The sequence below is a fragment of the Diabrotica virgifera genome, chromosome 6 (genome assembly GCF_917563875.1).
Source record: "Diabrotica virgifera virgifera chromosome 6, PGI_DIABVI_V3a".
NCBI classification, from domain to species: domain Eukaryota; kingdom Metazoa; phylum Arthropoda; class Insecta; order Coleoptera; family Chrysomelidae; genus Diabrotica; species Diabrotica virgifera.
This window is the reverse complement of record NC_065448.1, coordinates 98,500,519-98,523,841: the sequence shown is the minus strand read 5'-3', so window position 1 is coordinate 98,523,841 and position 23,323 is coordinate 98,500,519. Positions and strand designations below refer to the sequence as shown.

The following is a 23,323-nucleotide window of genomic DNA, read 5'->3' as shown; positions in this document are numbered from 1 at the left end:
CGTGTCTCCCCTATTCTGCGTATGTGGTTATTCCATCTTTTTTTCTATTTAGTTTCTATTTGTTTATACACTGTACGTTACATTTTCTTCTAATGTCTTCACTCCTCTTTCGAACTCTCAGCGTCTTTTCTCTCATTTCTCATTTCTGCCGTTTCCAGTAGTCTTTGTGTTGTGGCTGTATCAGGTCTTGTTTCTGATGCATATGCCATTATAGGTCTTACACTGGCTTTATAAATTCTTGACTTCATCTCAGTGTTAATATGTCGTATATGTATATTTTCGCCATATAGTGTTATTAAGGTATCCTGTCAGTCTATTTGCTTTTTGTACTTATTTCTCACTTCTTTGTCCAGGTCTCCATAGCTGGACAATGTAATTCTAAGGTATTTTATTTCCATTACTTGTTCAATACTGATGCCATAAATTTCTATTTTCATCTGATTGGTTCTTTACTGATTACTATTGATTTAGTTTTCTGAGATGAAATTGTCATATTGAATTCTTTTGCTCTTATGTTAAATCTGTGGACTAATCTTTGCAGACTATCTTCATCTTGGGCTATCAATATTGCATCGGTGTCGTCTGCGTAACAGTGTATTTTTACTTCTTTGTTTCCCATTCTGTACCTTCCTTTGTATACGCTTTTGATGATGTCTTACTTTGCTGCCTATGTATATAGGGTCTGTAAGTAGACCATCTATTCTGACTTATATTTTGTTAAAGATAAAGGCAGTTTTTGATTTTATTTGATTCAGAGTTGGACCACCATCTCCATATAGCTATTTCAGCATCTATGCATCCTCAGTGAAGTTATGCAGTTACAACTCTGAAACAAATATCAACAATCCTGTCTATTTAAGGAAAAACAGCGCGATGCAATGTTTCCACCTTTTGAGACGCAAAACAGAGACATCTCTCGTAATACGAGGAAGACGAAAAGCCCTAGATACAAAGTTTGCTACTTTTATACAATTAGAATAATTGAAATAAAAATAATAAACAATATTTTAAATCCAAGACTTTTCGTTAAGAAACTGCTTTCTGGCTGCATCCTGTATCTCCGGCTTTTACAATATATAAGCACAAGAGACGACGAATATAGAAGAAAGCAAATAAAGGACACTTTGGCCACGTATTTACCTTCTTTTCGTCTAGGAAAAGGACCGAAAGACAGTTTCAGCTACTCAAATCTGAGTAAAGATGAAAAAGATAAAGGCAGTTTTTGTTTTTATTCGATTCAGAGTTGGACCACCATCTCCATATAATACCTATTTCAGCATCTATGCATCCTCAGTGAAGCTATGCAGTCACAAATCTGAAACAAATATCAACAATCCTGCCTATTTAAGGGAAAACAGCGCGATGCAATGTTTCCACCTTTTGAGACGCAAAACAGCGACATCTCTCGTAATACGAGGAAGACAAAAAGCCCTAGATAAAAAGTGTGCTACTTTTATACAATTAGAATAATTGAAATAAAAATAATAAGCAATATTTTAAATCCAAGACTTTTCGTTAAGAAACTGCTTTCTGGCTGCATCCTGTATCTCCGGCTTTTACAATATATAAGCACAAGAGACGACGAATATAGAATAAAGCAAATAAAGGACACTTTGGCCATGTATTTACCTTCTTTTCGTCTAGGAAAAGGACAGAAAGACAGTTTCAGGTACTCAAATCTGAGTAAAGATGAAAAAGATAAAGACAGTTTCTGTTTTTATTTGATTCAGAGTTGGACCACCATCTCCATATAGCTATTTCAGCATCTATGCATCCTCAGTGAAGCTATGCAGTCACAACTCTGAAACAAATATCAATAATCCTGCTATTTAAGGGAAAACATCGCGATGCAATGTTTCCACCTTTTGAGACGCAAAACAGCGACATCTCTCGTAATACGAGGAAGACAAAAAGCCCTACATACAAAGTTTGCTATGAGCAGTCTCATGTTATAAGGCCGGCTCAATCGACAAGTCCTCTTCAACCATCTAGTAGGTCTGCTGGACAATTTCTCTTGTGTTCTGGTATAGGGCTGTAGTAGTGAGTGAATTAGCAATTTTTTATGTTTTGGGCTTTGTCTTCAAATGACGTCTTTAACATAATACAATTTTAGGTATTCGTGTAGTGTTTGACTGGAGATGGTTATCATGCAGAGTATTTTGGATTTACTCACGCATGCCCATAGTCCACACTGTATGTCCAGATGGATTTTATGATTGTTTATAAATAAGAAGTTGGTTTTCTAATGATACTTTACACTTTCTGCTGATTCGCCAGTAAATATCTTTTAGTTTTTAATCAATTTGTTTGCATTTTTTTGCGTTCTTGTGTTACAGGTTAATCCTCTGTCTAGATGAATTCCTTAATATTTTGTGTATGTGGATTGTGGTATTTGTATGTTGTTTAGGTACACTTGTGGGCACTGGGGCTTCCTCGGTTAAAGGTAACTGACATTTCGTTTCATGAATTTTGATTTTCAATTTTTGCAGAAATATTTGTATTTGACTGAAGTGATTTTGCAGAAGTGTGAAAGCTCTCACTGGATTTGCATCTCTTGCAAGGATAAGGTGTCATTGTCAATGTATCTCTTGTGGTTTCTCTACTAACTAATAATTCCCTTGTTACCTAATCCTTTGATAGAGCATTGTTAAGCGTGAATACCGAGGCAAGATGTTCTGCAAATAGTCGAGCTTTGTCTTTATCGCTATGGCCCATTGCGAATTGTGATTGATTTCGTTGTGGATTGTAGGTATGTTCTTGAGATTTAGACTTCTGTGAGTGTCAGAATATGTAACCTTTATATTATATATATTATATGTAACCTCTATTGGAATCAAACAGCAAAAGTGAAAGTTGAAAATGCACTAACTGAGGATATCCAGATTCGTCGTGGGGTGCGCCAAGGGTGTATTTTATCACCATTGTTGTTTAATTTATATAGTGAAGCCATCTCAGAATTAGCGTTGGCCGAAGTCAATGAGGGCCTAATAATAAACGGTGAGCCACTTAATAATATAAGATATGCTGACGATACCGTACTTCTAGCGGGAACACTGGAAGAATTGCAACACCTTGCTCAACAACTAAATATACATTGCAACGATTCTTCTTATGGTGCCTATCCGTTACTGATGTTGGACACTAACATGGCTATTGTGACTTTGTTGACTGCTGCCCTGAAAAGTCCGGTAGTGGTTAAGTTAAACCATTTTCGCAGGTTATGCAGCCAGGATATCCTTCTTCGTCCTGGACCTCTTTTCCCATGCACTTTACCTTGAGTATGGTCCGAAGTAGGTCATATCGTTGTTCATTGCGCATTATATGGCCCAGGTATTCCAGTTAGCGACGTTTTATGGTTACGACTAGTTCGCGCTCTTTACCCATTCTATGTAGAACTTCTTCGTTGGTAACTCTGTCTATCCAGGAAATCCTCAACATGCGTCTATAGCACCACATCTCAAATGCTTCGAGTCTCTTCAGTGATGCTTCAGTTAAGGTCCATGACTCCACGCCATATAAAAGAACGGAGAATACGTAGCATTTTAGTAAACGAACCTTTATTTCCAATTTTATATCGTGGCTGTTAAAGATGTTTTTCAATTTGACGAAAGCTGATCTTGCCTTCTCGATCCTTATCTTAATTTCCGTCGATTGGTCCCACTGTTCATTTAAGTTTGCACCCAAATAACAAAAGTTGGTGATTTGTATTACAGGTTGTTGGTTAACTAGTAATTGACCAGGTGGTATCCTATTTTTGCTTATAACCATGTATTTGGTTTTTTGATGTTAAAATCAAGCCCAAACGTGCTACTTACTTCTGCCACCCTGGAGACAAGTGTCTGCAGACCTTCAAGACTGTCTGCAAAAACGACAGTATCATCAGCGTATCTTATGTTGTTCAATCGTTCTCCGTTTATAAGTATTCCCTCGTCTATGTCCGTTAGCACTAGGTTCATAATGTGCTCTGAATATGTATTGAACAGTAATGGGGACAATATACATCCCTGTCGCACACCTCTTTTTATCTTTATGTCGTCTGTTAACTGATCCCCTACTCTAAACGATTGCAACGATTATGGACTAAAAATAAATAAATATCTTCGTACAAATACCTTGTAGCATGGATCACAGAAGATACTGATCAGACAAAAGAAATAAGATGCCGCATTGAAATTGCACGATCCATTTTTAACAGAACGAGGAAACTTTTCTGTAATCGCAATATCAATATAACGCTCCGGATAAGAATGCTTCGTTGTTATATTTTCTCCACCCTTTTGTATGGGGTTGAGGCATGGACACTAAAACAATCCAACATTAAAAACCTGGAAGCATTCGAAATGTGGTGTTATAGACGTATTCTGAAAATATCATGGACAGATCGTAAAACAAACGCACAAGTGCTCGAACAACTAGGAAAACAATGCGAAGTTTTAAATTCCATAAAAATCAGAAAGTTGGAATACTTGGGGCACATCATGAGAGGTGAAAAATACGAACTATTAAGGAATATAATGCAGGGCAAAATAAAAGGCAGAAGAAGCGTAGGAAGACGTAAAATCTCGTGGCTACGCAATATCCGTGAATGGTTTGGATGCAGCTCAATTGAACTATTCCGGCGCGTAACCAACGAAATTATAATTGCCAGAATGATTTCCAATCTCCGATAGGAGCGGAACTTTAAGAAGAAGAGTGCCAGATAAGTTTCCAGGCAGAATTGTCATATTGAGTTGTTGGGACTACTAAGGTAATCAGTGAAATATCTTTCTCAAGCAGTTTTAATATGTACTTGCTTTTAGTTGGCTGTTTAATTTAGTTTTATCTACAGGGGCATGTTTTCGATGCCACAAGTATCGCTCTGGCTTTTCTTTTTTCTGCAATCAATAGTTTTCTTAATCTCAGCTGGTATGTTATATGTCTTGATTTCTGTATTTAATACGGGTATGGCGTAATTAGCTGTCTCATTTATGATCTATGATCTTAAGAGGATCGGTACGTATTTTCGGCTGCAATGCTATTCAAATGGGGATTCATTTTTTTCGAATCCTGAGAAAACTAATAGGTATTTTTGAAAAATTTAAACGCAGAATGAAAGATTACGTTATTAGCGAGGGCCAAAAGTCCCTAAGAACTTCTATAATGTTTATTTTAATAAGTTACAGGGGTGAAAAACTAAGAGAAAATTTAGTGTGACTTTTAATTTCAAATATCTCATTCAAAATAAACTTTTTATTTATTCTAAGGGACTTTCGGCCCTCGGTAATAATTTAGTCTTTCATTCCGAGTTTAAATTTTTCAAAAATATTTATTGGTTTTTTCAGGATTCGAAAAAAATGAACACAATGCCGTGGTAATATTTTCCAAATCTATCTTTGTCTTACAACGCACTCAGCCGAATATAATATTGTCAGCATATATTGTCAGTCAGACACTGACAATCAGTGACAATTTTAAATATTTGACATTGCATCGGGAATATTTTGAGTTATTGATGAAATATTATTGATATATAGTGTATTTGATAAATAATTGATTTAAGACGTGAACTTAATAAAAATTTATTTATTGTGTATTATTGGTGGAAGATCCAAGCAGAGAATACATCAGGATAATATATTCTGTGATCCAAGTATTTTGTTGTTAAAGATGTTCAAAGTTGTAAGCGTTCCATAACAATATATTATTAAAAAATCACTTTAACACTTTTCCTCTTTTCTCGATTGAGTATTAGTTTTTGTTGTACAAATAAATTATTACAATCACTGAATACATAGTTAGTGAAAAAATTATCACATTTATTAACTGAATTAATAATTTGCAATTATAAAAATAACAGTTATCCAAGAACATTCAAAACCCATCTCTTTAAATTAATGATGACATTTTCAAGTAGAATGACATTCTAGTAATGTTTACATATCCATACCAGTGTGAATTTTACTACACGTAATTTGGCGTGTAAAGACAGAAAAAGTAGGGATACACGTAAAATATTTGCGAATTATGTACCCATAGCCTTAACACTACAGTTATTTAAATGTACTTACTGAAATATGAATGGCTTGCTGAAAAATATGAAAGATATTACAATAGTAACGGCCTTGCGACAAGTAGTTACAGTTACTGCAGCAAATGCTCCTGTAGTCCTTACTAACGTTAAAACCACTTGAATGCCCAAATATCCAGTTACAGAAAATAAAAATGCATAACCATACATCTTTTTGGGATTCTAAAATAAAAAACAAATAATAAAAGGAAAATATCCCAGTGGTTGGCTGCATCCCATAGATTAAATAAAACAGTGAAGTGAAAAACTTAAGTGTAGTGCAGTGGTAAGCATTTAAAATTTAATACATATACAGAGAGAGTCTGTAATTTGGAATAAATTCAATATCTCAAATACTAATTGTTTTTTTGAAAAGTGCTCAGACCCGTCGATTAGTATTTCAAATTGTCCTTTTTGACATACAATAATAATGTATACAGGGTGTCGCAATTTACAGATATGACGTCATCGTTGATTTTCTTAAATGGCAACACTGTCATTTTGATAGCTATTTTGATAGGGTGTGTAAAGTTATACACAACTGCAAAATATCAAATTTTTATTCTCTACCATTTACAAGATAATAGAAAATAACAAAGTTATACCTGTAATTTGGAATAAATTCAATAATTAAAATACTAATTGTTTTTTTGAAAAATGCTCAGACCCGTCGATTAGTATTTCAAATTGTCATTTTTGACATACAATAATAATGTATACAGGGTGTCCCAATTTAGAGATATGACGTCATCGTTGATTTTCTTAAATGGCAACACTGTCATTTTGATAGCTATTTTGATAGGGTGTGTAAAGTTATACACAACTGCAAAATTTCAAATTTTTATTCCCTACCATTTACAAGAGAGTAAAAAAATAAAAAAGTTATGAAAAACAAGTAATCAAATAATAATTGAATTTAATTATTTCAATTAAGCAAATACTCATAACGTTGCCCATTGACAATTTGACAATAATTGAGGGCAACATTATGAGTAATTGCTTAATTGAAATAATTAAATTAAATTACTATTTGATTACTTATTTTTTATAACTTCGATATTTTTTATTATCTTGTAAATGGTAGGGAATAAAAATTTGAAATTTTGCAGTTGTGTATAACTTTACACACCCTATCAAAATAGCTATCAAAATGACAGTGTTACTATTTAAGAAAATCAACGATGACGTCATATCTCTAAATTGGGACACCCTGTATACATTATTATTGTATGTGAAAAATGACAATTTGAAATACTAATCCTAATCGACGTGTCTGAGCATTTTTCAAAAAAACGATTAATATTTTATTTATTGAATTTATTCCAAATTACATACATAACTTTGTTATTTTCTATTATCTTGTAAATGGTAGAGAATAAAAATTTGATATTTTGAAGTTGTGTATAACTTTACACACCCTATCAAAATAGCTATCAAAATGACAGTGTTGCTATTTAAGAAAATCAACGATGACATCACATCTCTAAATAGGGACACCCTGTACACATTATTATTATATGTCAAAAAGGACAATTTGAAGTACTAATCGACGGGTCTGAGCATTTTTCAAAAAAACATTTGAGTATTTGAGATATTGAATTTATTCCAAATTACAGACTCTCTCTGTATATGTATGTATTATTTAACATTTTACACTAGAAGTTTTTCTAGCAAGGAGCATGTCTTTGTCCTGGTCCACGTTTGCCCTTAATATTGCCCTCGATTAAAAGATGTAGAAAATCTTGTGTATTGTTTCTCATTACATGTATGAGATATGTAGTTTCCCGCTTTTTTATGATTTCAATGAGCTCACGATATCTGATTATTTGGTGGAAAACTTTCAGGTTGGTTGTGTGGGAAGTCCAAAGTATTCGTAACATTCGCTTATACAGGGTGTCCAGAAACTCTACCGACAAATGTAGACAGGAGATTCCTCAGATAATTTTAAGACAGTTTAACCCAATTCACTTAGTCCGAAAATGCTTCCTACGGAAGCTAGAGCTATTTGAAGATGGCGTCTTGTACTTAGTTTTTCTTAAATACATCCAGAATACTTCTACATATTTAGAAAAACGAAAATTGGTACGCATATTTATCTTCCAGAGATAAATCGATTCCATCTATTGCGAATTTCTAGTACCTGTCATAGGCGTCCGTTTTGGGTAGGGCAATGGTTACATTATCGCATAACTTTTTTATATATAATTTTTAAGCATTTTTGACTCTATATTCTAAAATTGTAAGGTATTCAAGTACTAAAAGGTACTTTTGTCGATAGAGTCAAAAATGCTTAAAAATTATATATAAAAAAGTTATGCGATAAAATAACCATTGCCCTACCCAAAACGGACGCCTATGAGAGGTACTAGAAATTCGCAATAGATGGAATCGATTTACCTCTGGAAGATAAATATACGTACCAATTTACGTTTTTCTAAATAGAAGTATTCTGGATGTATTTAAGAAAAACTAAGTACAAGACGCCATCTTCAAATAGCTCTAGCTTCCGTAGGAAACATTTTCGGACTACGTGAATTGGGTTAAATTGTCTTAAAACTATCTGAGGAATCTCCCGTCTACATTTGTCGGTAGAGTTTCTGGACACCCTGTATAAGCGAATGTTACGAATACTTTGGACTTCCCGCACAACCAACTTGAAAGTTTTCCACCACATAATAATAGGATACACCGTTTTCTAGAAAACTCGATTTGAAAATTTTTCATTTTGTGAATTTGAAAAAAGAATTTAAAAAAAACCATTTAGAGAAACGAAAACTGGTACGTTTATTTAAATTCCAGAGATGAATCGATTTCATTAGTTGCGAATTTCTAATACCGATCACATGCGTCCATTTTATCGTATAACTTTTTTTATCAATATTGCATAACTTTAGGTAAGTAGGCACAGTACACAATTTTTTTTAGTTTTTTTTTTCAAATTCAATAAGCGAAACATTTTCAAATCGATTTTTCTAGAAAACGGTGTGTCCTACCGATTTAAAACAAGAGTACCTTTTAGTACTAAAATACTTCCCAATTTAATAATCCAGTATCAGAAGTGCATAAAAGTTAAAGATAAAAAAGTTATGCGATAAAATAATCGTAGCCTTACCCAAAACGGACGCCTATGTCCGGTACTAGAAATTCGCAATAGATGGAATCGATTTATCTCTGGAAGAGAACGGTTCTGGAGGCATTTAAGAAAAACTAATTACAAGACGCCATCTTAAAAGAGCTACAGCTTCCTGAGCAAGCATGTTCGGACTAGGAGAATTGGGTTAAATTGTCTTAAAATTATCTGGACACCCTGTATAACCAGGTTTCAAATGCTTTAAGTTTGCTCAAACTGGCAACTTTTAGCGTCCACGCTTTAACTCCATATAACAGTGTGTAATATACGTAGTACTTAACAAATTCTATCTTATTTGCAGGTCGAGTGAACTATTGCATAAGAGGCTTCACATTTTAAAAAGTTTGCCCTGGACATTTCAATTCGGGATCGGATGTTTAAGTCAGAATTTAGATCTGTACATACTGATGTGTATTGGTTGGTTTGCATTTCGGTTTACCATTAATATCTTCACTTTTGTGGTGCTATTTTTAGGTATTACAGATCTCCTTCAACTGGTATCTTGTCAAGCAGGCGTCGTAGGCCTTCAGGAGTCTCGCCAAATATTATTGTCATCGGAATATCTAAAGTTATTTATTTTATTAATTTTCCATTCACTTTTATGCCGTCTTCTGAGTCTTCAATCTTTGGAATACAATAGCATTGGGCAAAATATTTTATTTTATTTATTGATAAAATTATTAATTAAAATTAAATGTATGATGATGAAATATATGAAACAGCTTTTTCCTATACAATGATAAGCTCGCTAATAACCAACAAAATAACACAAAAGATGGACAACATAATATATTGTGAAGTAAAACGAGATGAAACTAGTAGAGGTGGAAATTATCGATATAAACGTATAAATTAACATTACATTACATAGTGTCCCACCTTTAGACGTATCGGAGGAGTATGACAACTTTCACTGTGAAAGGAGCATTTTATAAAATACTCTCGTCACAGACGTCTAAAGGTGGGAAACTACGTAATGTACCTAATGTTAATTTATACGTTTATATCGATAATTTTCACCTCTACTATAGTTTATTTTTTAATCAGGAGGAGTAAACTAAAAAGACAAGACTAAAAAGAAAGTCACGAGAATAATAATCAAATACATCTTCTCTTTTGGGTGATCTAGTCGGCCCTCAACGGTAATCCATAAATATTATATTAAATTAATATGTCGCTAAAGAGTTCCAAAAACAACTGCTTTTTATGTAAAAGCAGCCTGAAAATCTAAAAATTAAAGGAATAACACAGAAAACACAAAAACCGCCGATATAACTTAATTAACCTATGAAATGTCACTAGTGTCAAAATTTGATCAATGTGATTAGTGTCAAAATTGGATAATGTCAAACAGTGGAGTAAACTTGCCTGCGGTTGGACCAATTACAAACAATACAGTGCGGTAAATTTGAATCACTCCGCTTGGTTAAAAAACAAACCATAGTTTCATCTCTTTTTATTTCACACTGTATTTTGTTTTCCATCTTTTGTGTTATTTAGCCGGTATATAATATCACATTCAAGAATGAAAATAAATCTCAATAAAACAAATACCCACTTACACTAGAAAAAAAATTAATTCCATCAAAGAAGTTCCCTGTTACCAACATGACGGCAAAAATATATAGGAATCCTATACCATAAGAATATAATACTACTTCAGCATTTGCGGCTCCATAATTTTTCATTGATTGTTCTTGAACATTCCCAATAATAGCATCACACAATAGAGCCATTGATATCATTATTATCCCTGTAGTGTTGAAATTTGGTTGAACTTTTGAATCAGCTGAAACAATTTTTTTACTAATAAGTAACATAATTTAAGCAAATAAACAATCATAATCTCATTTAAGTTTTTATATTACATGTGTAGAGTAGAAGGTTCACACTCAATGGATCAAGGAATACTGGGAGATATTACATATATACACATGTACCATACTCAATAAGCAAATCACTAGAGAGGCTCACCACAAGATACTCACCATACAATGAGATTTTTTCTGCAACTAATGCGCTCTGCAGCCTCGAGATGGAACACAATTGAATGGGTTCGCCGAATAACGTTGTAAGCGCCACATCACTCGTTTTTAAGAAACCGAAATAGAAGGTTTAAAATTATAACAATGACAAACTAAAACATTTTAAGAGTTAGTAATAAAGTTTGTAAATACAAATTACTACACTGCGGTGCAAAAAAATCGATCCACTAAAAATTTGGTCATTTTTGATGTTTCGAATTTCCTAAAACTATTTTTTTAAGTGTCCGATTTAAGTGATTTTTTACCACGTTATAAATTATTCATTGACAATATCGCTGTAATAATATTGTTCCTAGACAGTCAATGTATGAAACAAACAAACAATGTATGACAGTATGAAACTTAGATCTATTCTGAGCAACTCTCAGCTGAATTTACAACTAAGAATCAAGTTCCTAAAATGTTATGTGTATCCTGTATTACTATATGGATGTGAAACCTGGATCATGAAGGTTAACATGATGAACAAATTAGAAGCCTTTGAGATGTGGTCGTATCATAGAATGCTCAGAATATCTTGGGTTCAACGCATTTCAAACAGAGAAGTCTTAAACAGAGTAGGTCAAGGCGAAGGTGACTTAACGAAGATGATAAAAAAGAGAAAACTTGAATATCTGGGGCATATAATGAGAGGTAGCAGATACAGGATGCTGTAGTTAATACCCAATGGAAAGATCGACGGAAAAAGAGGAATTGGTCGAAAGAAATATTCATGGCTCCGAAACCTTCGTCAATGGACTGGCTTATCAGCAGATCAATTGTTACATGCTGCACAAGATCGAGAACGATATCGGCAAATTGCCGTTCTCAAAAAACTTTTGATAGTGTGTAAAAATGTTTTATTATCAGCTAAGTACTTTCAACATATAACGTGCCATCATCAGAGCTTCGTCCTTTTATAAAACCTTCATAGAAGAGCAATTGCTAAACGACACAATAAAATACATGGATACTGGGCAAAAGCCACAGATATCGGGTATAACAACCCCTTAAAATGAATAAATCACATCTAAATTCTTTTATAAATTAAAAAGACAACATGGCTGAGTCAAACCATTTTGAGCCCACGTGTTTTATTTTATATATATTTTCCAATACTTTAACAACTGGCCATGTTCGTCATCAGTAAAGGGTGTTTCTGAATAAGTGCGACAAACTTTAAGGGGTAATTTTACATGAGAAAATAATGACAATTTGCTTTATAATCATATGTCCGCAAACGCTTCGTTTCCGAGATACGGGATGTTCAATTTTTTTTACAAACTGACGATTTATTTACTGTTTTAAAACCAGTTGAGATATGCAAATCAAATTTGGTGGGTTTTAAGACGTAGTTATTGCACATTTTTTGACATACAAATAAGAATTTAATATTCGCCATTGGCGCGCAAACGGGTATTATGACCGATAATATTACCCGTACGCACGCCAATGGTGAATATACAATTTTTAATTGTATGTTAAAAAATGTGCAATAACTACGTCTTAAAACCCACCAAATTTCATTGGCATATCTTAAATGGTTTTAAAGCAATAAGTAAATCGTCAGTTTGTAAAAAAATTGAACATCCCGTATCTCGGAAACGAAGCGTTTGCGGACATATGATTATAAAGCAAATTGTCATTATTTTCTCATGTAAAATTACCCCTGAAAGTTTGTCGCACTTATTTAGAAAACACCATGTACTGATGACGAACATGGCCAGTTGTTAAAGTACCTAACTTTTTTATTATCTAACATAGGCGAATGAATCGAAAGACAAAATGTAAAACCTGAGGCTATAGTTGGGTTTTAATTTCAGTATGTTATAAATGGTAGAATAATCCACAGGGTGATGCGAACTTTGAGAAAAAAGCACAGTTTGATTCGTACACCCGGTATACAATGACAGTTTGACTGTCTAACAACAATATTATTACAGCGATATTGTCAATGAATAAGGCTATAACGTGGTAAAAAATCGCTTAAATCGGACAACAGGTTTAGGTAATTCGAAACATCAAAAATGACCAAATTTCGATCGATTTTTTTGCACCGCAGTGTATATTACTCTCCCTTAAAATGTATAAACTCACCATTATCACAATTTTAAAACTTTTTCTTAGATTTCTCAAAAACGAACAATGTGGCGCTTACAAAGTTATTAGGCGGACCCATTCAATTGTATCCATAAAATGCATGGTAGATGGAAAACTTTTGCATAAGTGCTGCCTGCTGCCCCAGAGAAATAGCGAACTCTGGGGGATTATAGCATTAAAACTGTATGGCACAGTGTCATGACTGACAGCATTTTGTTCCGACTCATGAGAATAATATTAACATAAGATAAAAAGAGGTCTCAAAAAAGAGTGAGTCTCCTGAGGTCTCAAATAAAAATGTACGGGAACAAAGAGGCACTGGTTGTGGACTGTGTCTATGTCCCAAATAAATCACAAATATCCCCATCGGGACAAGTACCCTAGCCCTAGGCCCAAATAACAAGACCATCAGGTCGTATTTGAGCAATTTGGGTCATCAGCTTATAATATATTCCGGTGGTGTGTGTTGACGGAATTAATTAAAAATAAGTGTAACAACGAACAGTAATATATTTATTTATTTTGGGTAAACAAGCGTGTTGTTTTGATTATATCTCGAAAGGGTATTGTTAGCGGGAGCGAGGGTGTCTCTGAATCGTTCGCATGCTGTGTAGAGACTGACTCGCCGGACCACCAACTATTATGACAACTGGTTTGGGGTTTTGCGATAATGGCCAGAAGGGCCATAAATTACTGCATCTGCCTTTTAAAAGATGAGAACCTTTTTGTATTTTAAGAAGTTGACATGAAGAGTGTGGCAATCTGGCATCGTAATTAATTAGTGTTTCCTTGAAAAAACATTAATTTTATACAATCTGTTTAGGGATACATTTTCGTTTCTCGAAATCAACGGCCCTTGTTGGCATATGGTTTGTGTATTACATGTGAATTTTAAATGACTAATGTTGTTTCGTTTTGAGAAAAGTTATTAAAAATTAAGAAAATAAAATTAACAAAAATAGTAATTAAAGCGTATCGCTATATACAGGGTGTCCCGAAAAGATTGGTCATAAATTATACCAAAGATTCTGGGGTCAAAAATAGGTTGATTAAACCTCACTTACCTTTATACAATAGTGCACACAAAAAAAGTTACAGCCCTTTGAGGTTACAAAATGAAAATCGATTTTTTTTCATATATCGAAAACTCTTAGAGATTTTTTATTGAAAATGAACATGTGGCATTCTTATGGCAGCAACATCTTTAAAAAAAATTAAAGTGAAATTTGTGCACCCCATAAAAATTTTATGGGGGTTTTGTTCCTTTGAACCCCCCAAACTTTTGTGTACGTTCCAATTAAATTATTATTGTGGCACCATTAGTTAAACACAATGTTTTTAAAACTTTTTTGCCTTCTAGTACTTTTTCGATAAGCCAGTTTTTATCGACATATTTTGAATATTTGTCGAATCCACCACATATTTGTGTATGGTTAAGTACGTTTATACAGACCTATTAATAATCTGAAAATTTATTTATAATTTGCATTTTTAGGTATATTTTGAAAAAGAAGTCATATCTCGATAAATGGTGACTTGTCAAAAAAAGACTAAGAGGCAAAAAAGTTTTAAAAACACTGTGTTTAACTAATGGTACCACAATAATAGCTTAATTGGAACGTACACAAACATTTGGGGGCTTTAAAGGAACAGAACCCCCATAAAATTTTTATGTCAATATATTAAAAAAGAAGCCGCATCTCGATAAAAACTGGATTATCGAAAAAATACTAAGAGGCAAAAAAGTTTTAAAAACGTTATGTTTAACTAATGGTACCACAATAATGAATTAATTGGAACGTACACAAAAGTTTGGGGGGGTTGAAGGGAACAAAACCCCCATAAAATTTTTATGGGGTGGACAAACTTCACTATAATTTTGTTTTTAAGATGCTCCTGCCATAAGAATGACACATGTTCATTTTCAATAAAAAATGTGTAATAATTTTCGATATATTGAAAAAAATCGATTTTCATTTTGTAACTTTAAAGGGCTGTAACTTTTTTTATGAGCACATTTGTACTAAGAAATAGTTCAATTGAACTATTTTTGACCCCAGAATGTGTGGTATAATTTATGACCAATCTTTTCGGGACACCCTGTATATACCAAGTTTTTCAAGTCCTGCCTGCAGTACCTACAGCTCGGGCCCCATAATCTACCATGATAAAAAGGAGCAGCCAGTAGGAATAAGAGGACAGTGGAGTCCGAAGCTAAAGTGGATAGATGGTGTAACACAGGATACTGAGATCATTGCTGCCAACTTAAAAACCCAAGGGACAGAGCCGAATAATGCAGAAAGCTTGAGAATTCAAGGGATGTAATTGGGATGACAATGACTTTCAAAGTCCCTAAGACTTGTATAATAATTAATGGAAGCCGATTGGAAGAGTAAGCCGATATGCTGCAGTATGGCAACAATAGTGTATACATACAGACGGCTTCTAGAGAAAAAAAGACAATAATATAAGAAAAACTCTACATCATCTTCTTATCCATTGAATTTTTATCTATCCTTAAAATATGTTAAAATCGTTTAAGTTGTTTTATTTTATTTTAGTTATTTTACTTTCTTGTTCAGTTATTTTTATAATTTCTTAATTTTTTTGTCTGTTATTCATTGGTTTCCCTGTAATATTTCTGAGGAATTTGAGATCTATTTCTGATAATTTACTTTAGTTTTTTCTGCAGCATCTAAAAATTGTTTAGTTGGGTTTTAGTTTGGTTGTCTCCAGTAGTCTTGTATAGACCATAAAAATTGGTGTTAAAAGGTAAATGACTCTATAGTTGTCTGCATCGGTTCTACTTTACAGACCAGTTTTCAATTTTCACTTCCCATCCCGTCCCATTTCCCATTCTTTTGGATTTTTTGTGTTTCCTGTGCTTCTTTCATTATTTCCAAAGAAAATTTTTCACTTTTCCCTTACGACACAAACATTTTTATCATTTCAGGTTCAATTCAGTATATTCCACATGTTTTTTCTATTTTAATCTTTTAAGTGTAATCTTGTTTTTGTAAATTTATATCGCAGCCAACTGTTTAATCATGGTTTCTAAAATAAACAATAAATGACAAACACGTGTAGCCAAGGAATTACCACTTGTTTAACACAACAAAAAATTAACTGGAATTAAATTAACTCTTTTATTAAAAAACAAGAACAAAATGAAGAAAACTATATTGAATATTATTTTGTTAAGCTGCAGAAGCATAGATCTGATTGTGATTTGATTAAAACAAACATTAGTTAAGTAGATATTAAGTAATCACTAGTGAGTAATAGGTAAAAGGGTATAGAGAAAACTAAAAGGAGTGGAAGAAAAATACACTCACGGACAAAAACAATTGCATATTTTGAAATTAACTTGTGAAATGAAATTTTTTGTGCTGCCCCCAGTGTCATAGAAATAGGATTTCTTTCCAAATGCGATGTTTTGATGTACATATCAAATAAATAGTATAACCGGATTTAAATTTAATATGGGCTATATGGTGGCCAATATAATTTTTAAATTGAATCTCATCAAGGTAATTATTCACTATTCTACCAACATGAAGACCTGCGTCAAATGCATTAACACGAATTTGTTATCCAATACGGCTGGCAAATGGCAAAACATGATCTTCTAAAATGTTTTTAATGTACATATCAGCTGTCATTCACTAAATCACCTCCACAAGTTCGGTATCTCCTTTCCAAGAAATACCACTCATAGCACTATGCCGCCATCACCAAAATTAACACTCTGTATGAGATTACATCTGGCATCTTCTTCTTCTTCTTTAGGTGCCGTGTCTGTATCCAGACGTTGGCCGTCATCATGTTTACAATTTCCTGAAATCTCTCTCTATCGGCTGCTGCGCGAAATAATTCTTCTACTGTGCGGCCACACCATTGTCTAATATTACGCAGCCATGAAAGTTTCTTTCGACCAATCCATTTCTTTCCCTCCACTTTTCCTTGTATTATAAGGCGAAGCAGTTGGTATTTAGGTCCTCTAATTATATGGCCGAAGTATTCTGTTTTTCTCCTCTTTATGATGCTTATGAGCAGACGTTCTGAATTCAGCATTTGAAGAACATCTTCATTGGAAGTGTGCGAAACCCATGATATCTTTAGGATTCGTCGATAGCACCACAATTCGAATACTTCTATTTTGTTTAGCATTGTGGTTTTTAACGTCCATGTCTCACAACCATACAATAGGATAGACCACACATAACATTTCAGCACTTTCTTTCGAATATTCATCGACAGGTTTCTGTTACATAAAACTGGTTTCCAGGTCATAAAAGCCTTCCGTGATATTTCGATCCTAGTTATTATCTCTTCATCAGAGTCACAATTTATATTTAACCAGCTGCCAAGGTACTTGAAATGATTTACCCATTCTAACTCCTTTCCATCAAGAGAAAGCTGACCTTGATCTATATTAATCTTTCCAACTGCCATCTGGCATACCGTTCACCATATTATAGAAGTAAGATTTACAAAACTTCGTCTACAGAAGAGTTGACGAACAGTCTTTCAGTAGTAACCTCATACAGAGCGTTAGTTTTGGTTGTGGCGGCATAGTGCTATGGAGCGGTATTATTTCGAAAGGTCATACCGAACACGTGAAGGTTTATTAGGCGAAAGCCAACTGATATGTACAGGGTTATTCACTATATTTTGACCCCCCTGTAAACTGCTTTATTTACAGAATTAGAAAAAAAATGGTAAATACAAAAGTTACTCGATTTTTAAAATATGGTCTTTTGACATATATAACATACCAGTGACGTCATCCATCTGGGCGTGATGACGTAATCGACTATTTTTTTAAATTAGAACAGGGGTTGTGTGCTAGCTCATTTGAAAGGTAATTCAATTCTCTATTCAGTAATATAAACATTAAGATAATTATTTATAAAGGGTGTCCAAGAATAATTTTTTTTAATTAAATTAATAGGCACAAAAAGAAGAATGTATGTAATTTATTTAATTTAAAATACATTTTACTGCTGTTAGAAAACAGAAATAAAAGGTTATTGCACAAATAAACATTGATTTTTGCTTAAATTCAATGTTCAAACTTCCAAGAGGCAGATGGGATGCAGCTTGAACATTGAATTTAAGTGAAAAGTAATGTTTATTTGTTCAATTAATATTTATTTCTGTTTTCTGACAGGAGTATAATGTATTTTGAATTAAATAAATTACATACATTCTTCTTTTTGTGTCAATTAATTTAATTAAAAAAATTATTTTTGGACACCCTGTATAATTAATCATGTTAATGTTTATATTACTGAATACGGAATTGAATAACCTTTCAAATGAGCTAGCACTCGACCCCTATTCCCATTTAAAAAAATAGTCGATTACGTCATCACGCCCAGATGGATGACGTCACTAGTATGACATATATATCAAAAAATCATAATTTAAAAATCGGATAACTTTTGTATTTACATTTTTTTCTAATTCTGTAAATAAAGCAGTTTACAGGGGGGTCAAAATATAGTGAATAACCCTGTACATTGAAAATATTTTACAAGATCATGTTTTGCCATTTGAAACCATATTGGATATGACATATTGGTGCTAATGCACGTCTTTATGTCGCTAGCATAGTGAATACTTACCTTGATGAGATTCAATTTAAAAATTATACTGGTCAGTATATGGGAGCGTTCAAGTATTACGTAACGCAATTTTTGAAGATTTTTGACCCCTCCTCCCCCAAGGTAACGCACCGTAACGTTTTTATGTACCCCCCCCTACCTAAACGTTACGTAACACCCAAGTCACCATTTGGACCTAAATGGAAAACTAGGTTGCGAAAAGTACCGGAATTATTATTTTAATCGCATTTGAGGTAATAATAAAAACTTACAATCATCATCCAGCCTCAAAAGTCCACTGCTGAACATAGGCCTCTTCCCCTCATTTTCAACCACGTCTATCCTGCGCCGCTCTCATCCAGATTTTATTTAGCTTTCTTACGTCGTCTGTCCATCTTGTAGGCGGTCAACCGGCGCTTCTCTTGTCTTCTCTTGGCCTCCATTCCAATAACCTTTTTGTCCATCGCCCATGTGTCATTCTCGCTATGTGTCCTGCCCATCTCCACTTCAAATTAGCTATCCTTTTGATGACGTCAGTCACCTTTGTTCTTCTCCTGATTTCTTCGTTTCTGATTTTGTCTCTGAGAGTTATTCCTAACATTGACCGCTCCATTCTTCTCTGCGTTACTCTTAGTTTGGTAGTCGAGCCTTTAGGTAAGGTAAGTGTTTCTGATCCGTACGTCAAGACTGGGAGGACGCACTGATCAAATACCTTTCTCCTTAGGCATATGAGCAACTCACTCTTAAAAGTTTCTCTCAGTTTTCTAAATGCTGCCCACCCAAGAACGATTCTTCTTTTTAGTTCATGTGTCTGGTTATCCCTGCCAATCGTAATTTCATGTCCCATGACATGAAATATGTCCAAAACTTAGAATAATAATCTTTTATTACTAATTTTACATTTACATTTACATTTTCCCTGCTTGGCCCCATCCTTACATACATTTTTGGCTTCATCCTTTATTGTTCTTCTCATGCATTCTTCTATTTGATCTTCTTTAATAAAAACTTAAAATAAAATAACATATCTATTATTTCAATATTTTATTTTGCTTAGTAAAAATTTTTGTATAACAAATAATATACGATGTTGCCAGTAGTTTCGGAAAAATAGTGAAAAAAATGTGTAAAACTTTTTGTTCTTCAACGCCCTATATCGTGAAAACGCATGCCGTTACAAAAATTTTATACTAAGCAAACCCCAATTATTTTTCAGTTTTTCACCTATCTTAGAGATCGTGTTACCTTTTTCTGAAACACTCTGTATATGTAAGAAGGCACTTATGGAATAAAATTATTTCTGTCCATGTTTTAATCAATTTTAAAAAAACGCTGAGACCCGTAGATTTTTAAAAATGTGTGCTTTTTAAACATAAATTTAAATGTACAGGGTGATTTATGCAAGACTACCGTAGTCCATAAGCTTTATTTTTTAAAACCCTGTATATTTTTATGTTTAAAAGCTGCTTAACAATCTGAATTTATGGTCTTTATGAATAATACAGGGTGATCATTTAAAATTATAATGTATGGAAACCACTTATGGAATAAAATTGTTCTGTCATGTGTCATTATTTTAGAAAATTATAAAAACGCTAGGATACGTCAACTTTTAAATTCAACTATGGACTATTTAAACATAAATTTGAATATACGGGTTGATTCACTCAAGTCTAGCATAGTCCATTATCTTTAATTTTAATTAAACACCCTGTATATTTTTGTTTTTAGAAGCTGCTTAACAACCTCATCTCAAAAATGTGTATTATGTAGGGTCTATTATGAATAATGCAAGGTGAAATTTTGAAATTCACTTGAAATTTTTGAAATTTTGAAATCACACTTTAAATAAGGGTACTATTTTTTTAAATATCTATCAATTTTCTAAAACTAAGCATCAATATAGTGGGTTTTGTATTTAATGCTTTTTATTTAAAGACATTTTTAAATAATTTGAAAATTTGCGTATTTAAAACATTAATGAATACCTACTGCAGAAAACGATTTCAGAAAACATACAAGATTTATGAACATGTAGTTCCCTTCTGCAACCTCTTAAATAACATCTGTATCTTTTAATCTTTTGTTGTGGAGACAGGTCCATCTAATTATTGGAAACAAATGTTACTGTGCTTCATCTGTGTTACAAATTTTAAGATTTTTTCACTTGAAAACGTATTATTATGTATTGTCCTCTTGTCGGAACATGAACGGAGCGTGAGAGTGCAACATAAAACAATTCAGGGGTCTATGTAAAACATAAATGAAATTCCGTAGTTTTTTTTCATTTAAGTTAAAAAAGAATCCACAAGGAAAAAGTTTTCCTGTAGTTGGCTGTATACCATGTAATACAAAAAATAGTAAATCCTTTATATAAGGTATATATTTACCTTAAAATATATACCTTTTATAAAGGATTTATTAATTTTTTAAAAAAGAATGTTACGTAACGCGCTGTTCGAACCCCCTCCCCCCCATGTAACGCGCCGTAACGTTTTACAAAACCCCCCCTCCCCCCAAACTGCGTTACGTAATACTTGAACGCTCCCTATAGCCCACATCAGGTTTAAATCCAATTATTGCATTTATGTGATGCTTTAAAACATCGCATTTGGAAAAGAAATCCTAATCCTATTATGATACAGGGGAGCTAAGGATAGCAGCACAAAAAATTTCATTCCACATGCATATGCAATATTTTTGTCCTTGAGTACCTATATTATTAAAAATCAAATGTCACTAAATCCCAAAAACGGAATGACAGCAAGAGAAAATTATTCCTGTTAACTGAAAACTATATTCGGTAATTTTATAGGAGTAGCTCCACTTACCTAATGTAAACAAAATTAGTCCTATGCACATCAATATAGCTGCTAAAAAATCCAATGGTCCATATTTTTTTCCTTGTATTAATATTCCTCCTATTAAAACAGGAATAAGTTTACAACATTTAAAAATGACTTGAGTGGGATAATTCAAATAACCCAAAGAAGCATTTGAAAAGCCCATTGTGCCCAGAGTTAAAAGGGCTAAGAGAAAATATGTTTTAATAGGTATCCTAAAAGAAATGAACTTATTTAAATAGTAGTAAATGAAATTAATATTAGTCCAAGAACCGAAGCTTTTCACCTCGCAATTTTTACAGAATGGATCGATTTGCTTGAAAATTTGAGAATAAGTAGTGGATAGTCCAAGGATTAAAATATATATATTATATTATAAATAGTTAAAATTAAAATATATGTTTTTCGATAATAATCATTTAGGGTTCACTCAATTTTTGCCAAAATTTTTTCAAGCCAAGTTCTTGGGAATTAAATAACCTACAATTTCATATTTAAACATTTTTTCGTATCTCTGATGCTAATCTTTCTATTCTGAAGAAAATGGCATTTTTTACCAAACAACAAAAATTCGTTATTTGCTTTAAACTCCAGTTTTTTTAAAACTAATCATTCTAAGCCAGTCAAACTTCTAGAATCTATTAATAATACAAATAAAGAAGAATGAATAAGGCCAATGACTAAAAACACCGCTAACTTATATTATTTTGCTTCCAATTGGATTTCTCCTTTTTTTTAATATATTGATTTTTTAATCGTAACTTTTTTATTTGGTATCTTAGAAAGTTTGGTAAAAAAGAATTTTGTAGGTTTTTACAAGATATATAAGCCTATTAACATTAAATCTTTTTAAAATCCTCAGTCGCAAAAAGAGGTGACTTTGAAAGGATTGGTAAAGGTGGTTTTTGCATGTTATTACAAGTTTTAATTGTCAATAGCTCACTCAATTTTTTCCATAGAAAAAATTTTTGCAAACCAGGTTCTTGGGAATTACATAAACTACAATTTCATATTGAAACATTTTTTCGTATCTCTGATGCTAATCTTTCTATTCTGAAGAAAAGGCCATTTTTTCCAAACTACAAAAATTCGTTATTCGATTTTAACTCAATTTTTTTAAAAACTAATCATTCTAAGCCGATCAAACTTCTAGAACCTATTAATAATACATAAATAAAGAAGACCAAATTAGGTCAATGACTAATTTTAATTAGGATGGTGATTAAGGGGTTGCTTCCGCTCACTTTTTCACCGAAAAAAATAGGGGCTGACATTATTTTCATTATAATTCACTTAATTTTTGAGCTAGAGACTTTTTTTTTATTTCTGGAGATAGATATTTTTAAATACTTTAAATTAGTTTGAACAAGTTATCCTCGAAAAACGCATAGTATTCCCGTCTTTTGACTTTGAAACTACAATATTTGGCATTTGACGAAGAAGAGCTAACATATAATAAAATATAGCTCGATCACTCAATTTTTAGTGGTGGCTGGTTTTAAAGGTAAACTAGCTGGTTTTAAAGGAAATTAAAAAAAAACGGTTTTGTTTATTTTTTCAAAAGGTACATT

The 23,323-nt window shown here is 32.9% G+C and overlaps 1 protein-coding gene across 1 annotated transcript in view; it reads right to left on the bottom strand.

The window, feature by feature from the left end:
- Nucleotides 1-23,323, bottom strand: part of LOC126885883 (adenosine 3'-phospho 5'-phosphosulfate transporter 2-like) — a 39,061-nt gene that overhangs the window by 664 nt on the left and 15,074 nt on the right. The window contains exons 2-4 of the mRNA XM_050652677.1: nt 21,741-21,967; nt 10,739-10,965; nt 6,048-6,229 (exon numbers count right to left, since the gene is read on the bottom strand). Of these exons, the coding sequence (XP_050508634.1) occupies nt 6,048-6,229; nt 10,739-10,965; nt 21,741-21,967 (636 nt within the window). The remainder of the gene's footprint in view (nt 1-6,047; nt 6,230-10,738; nt 10,966-21,740; nt 21,968-23,323) is intronic.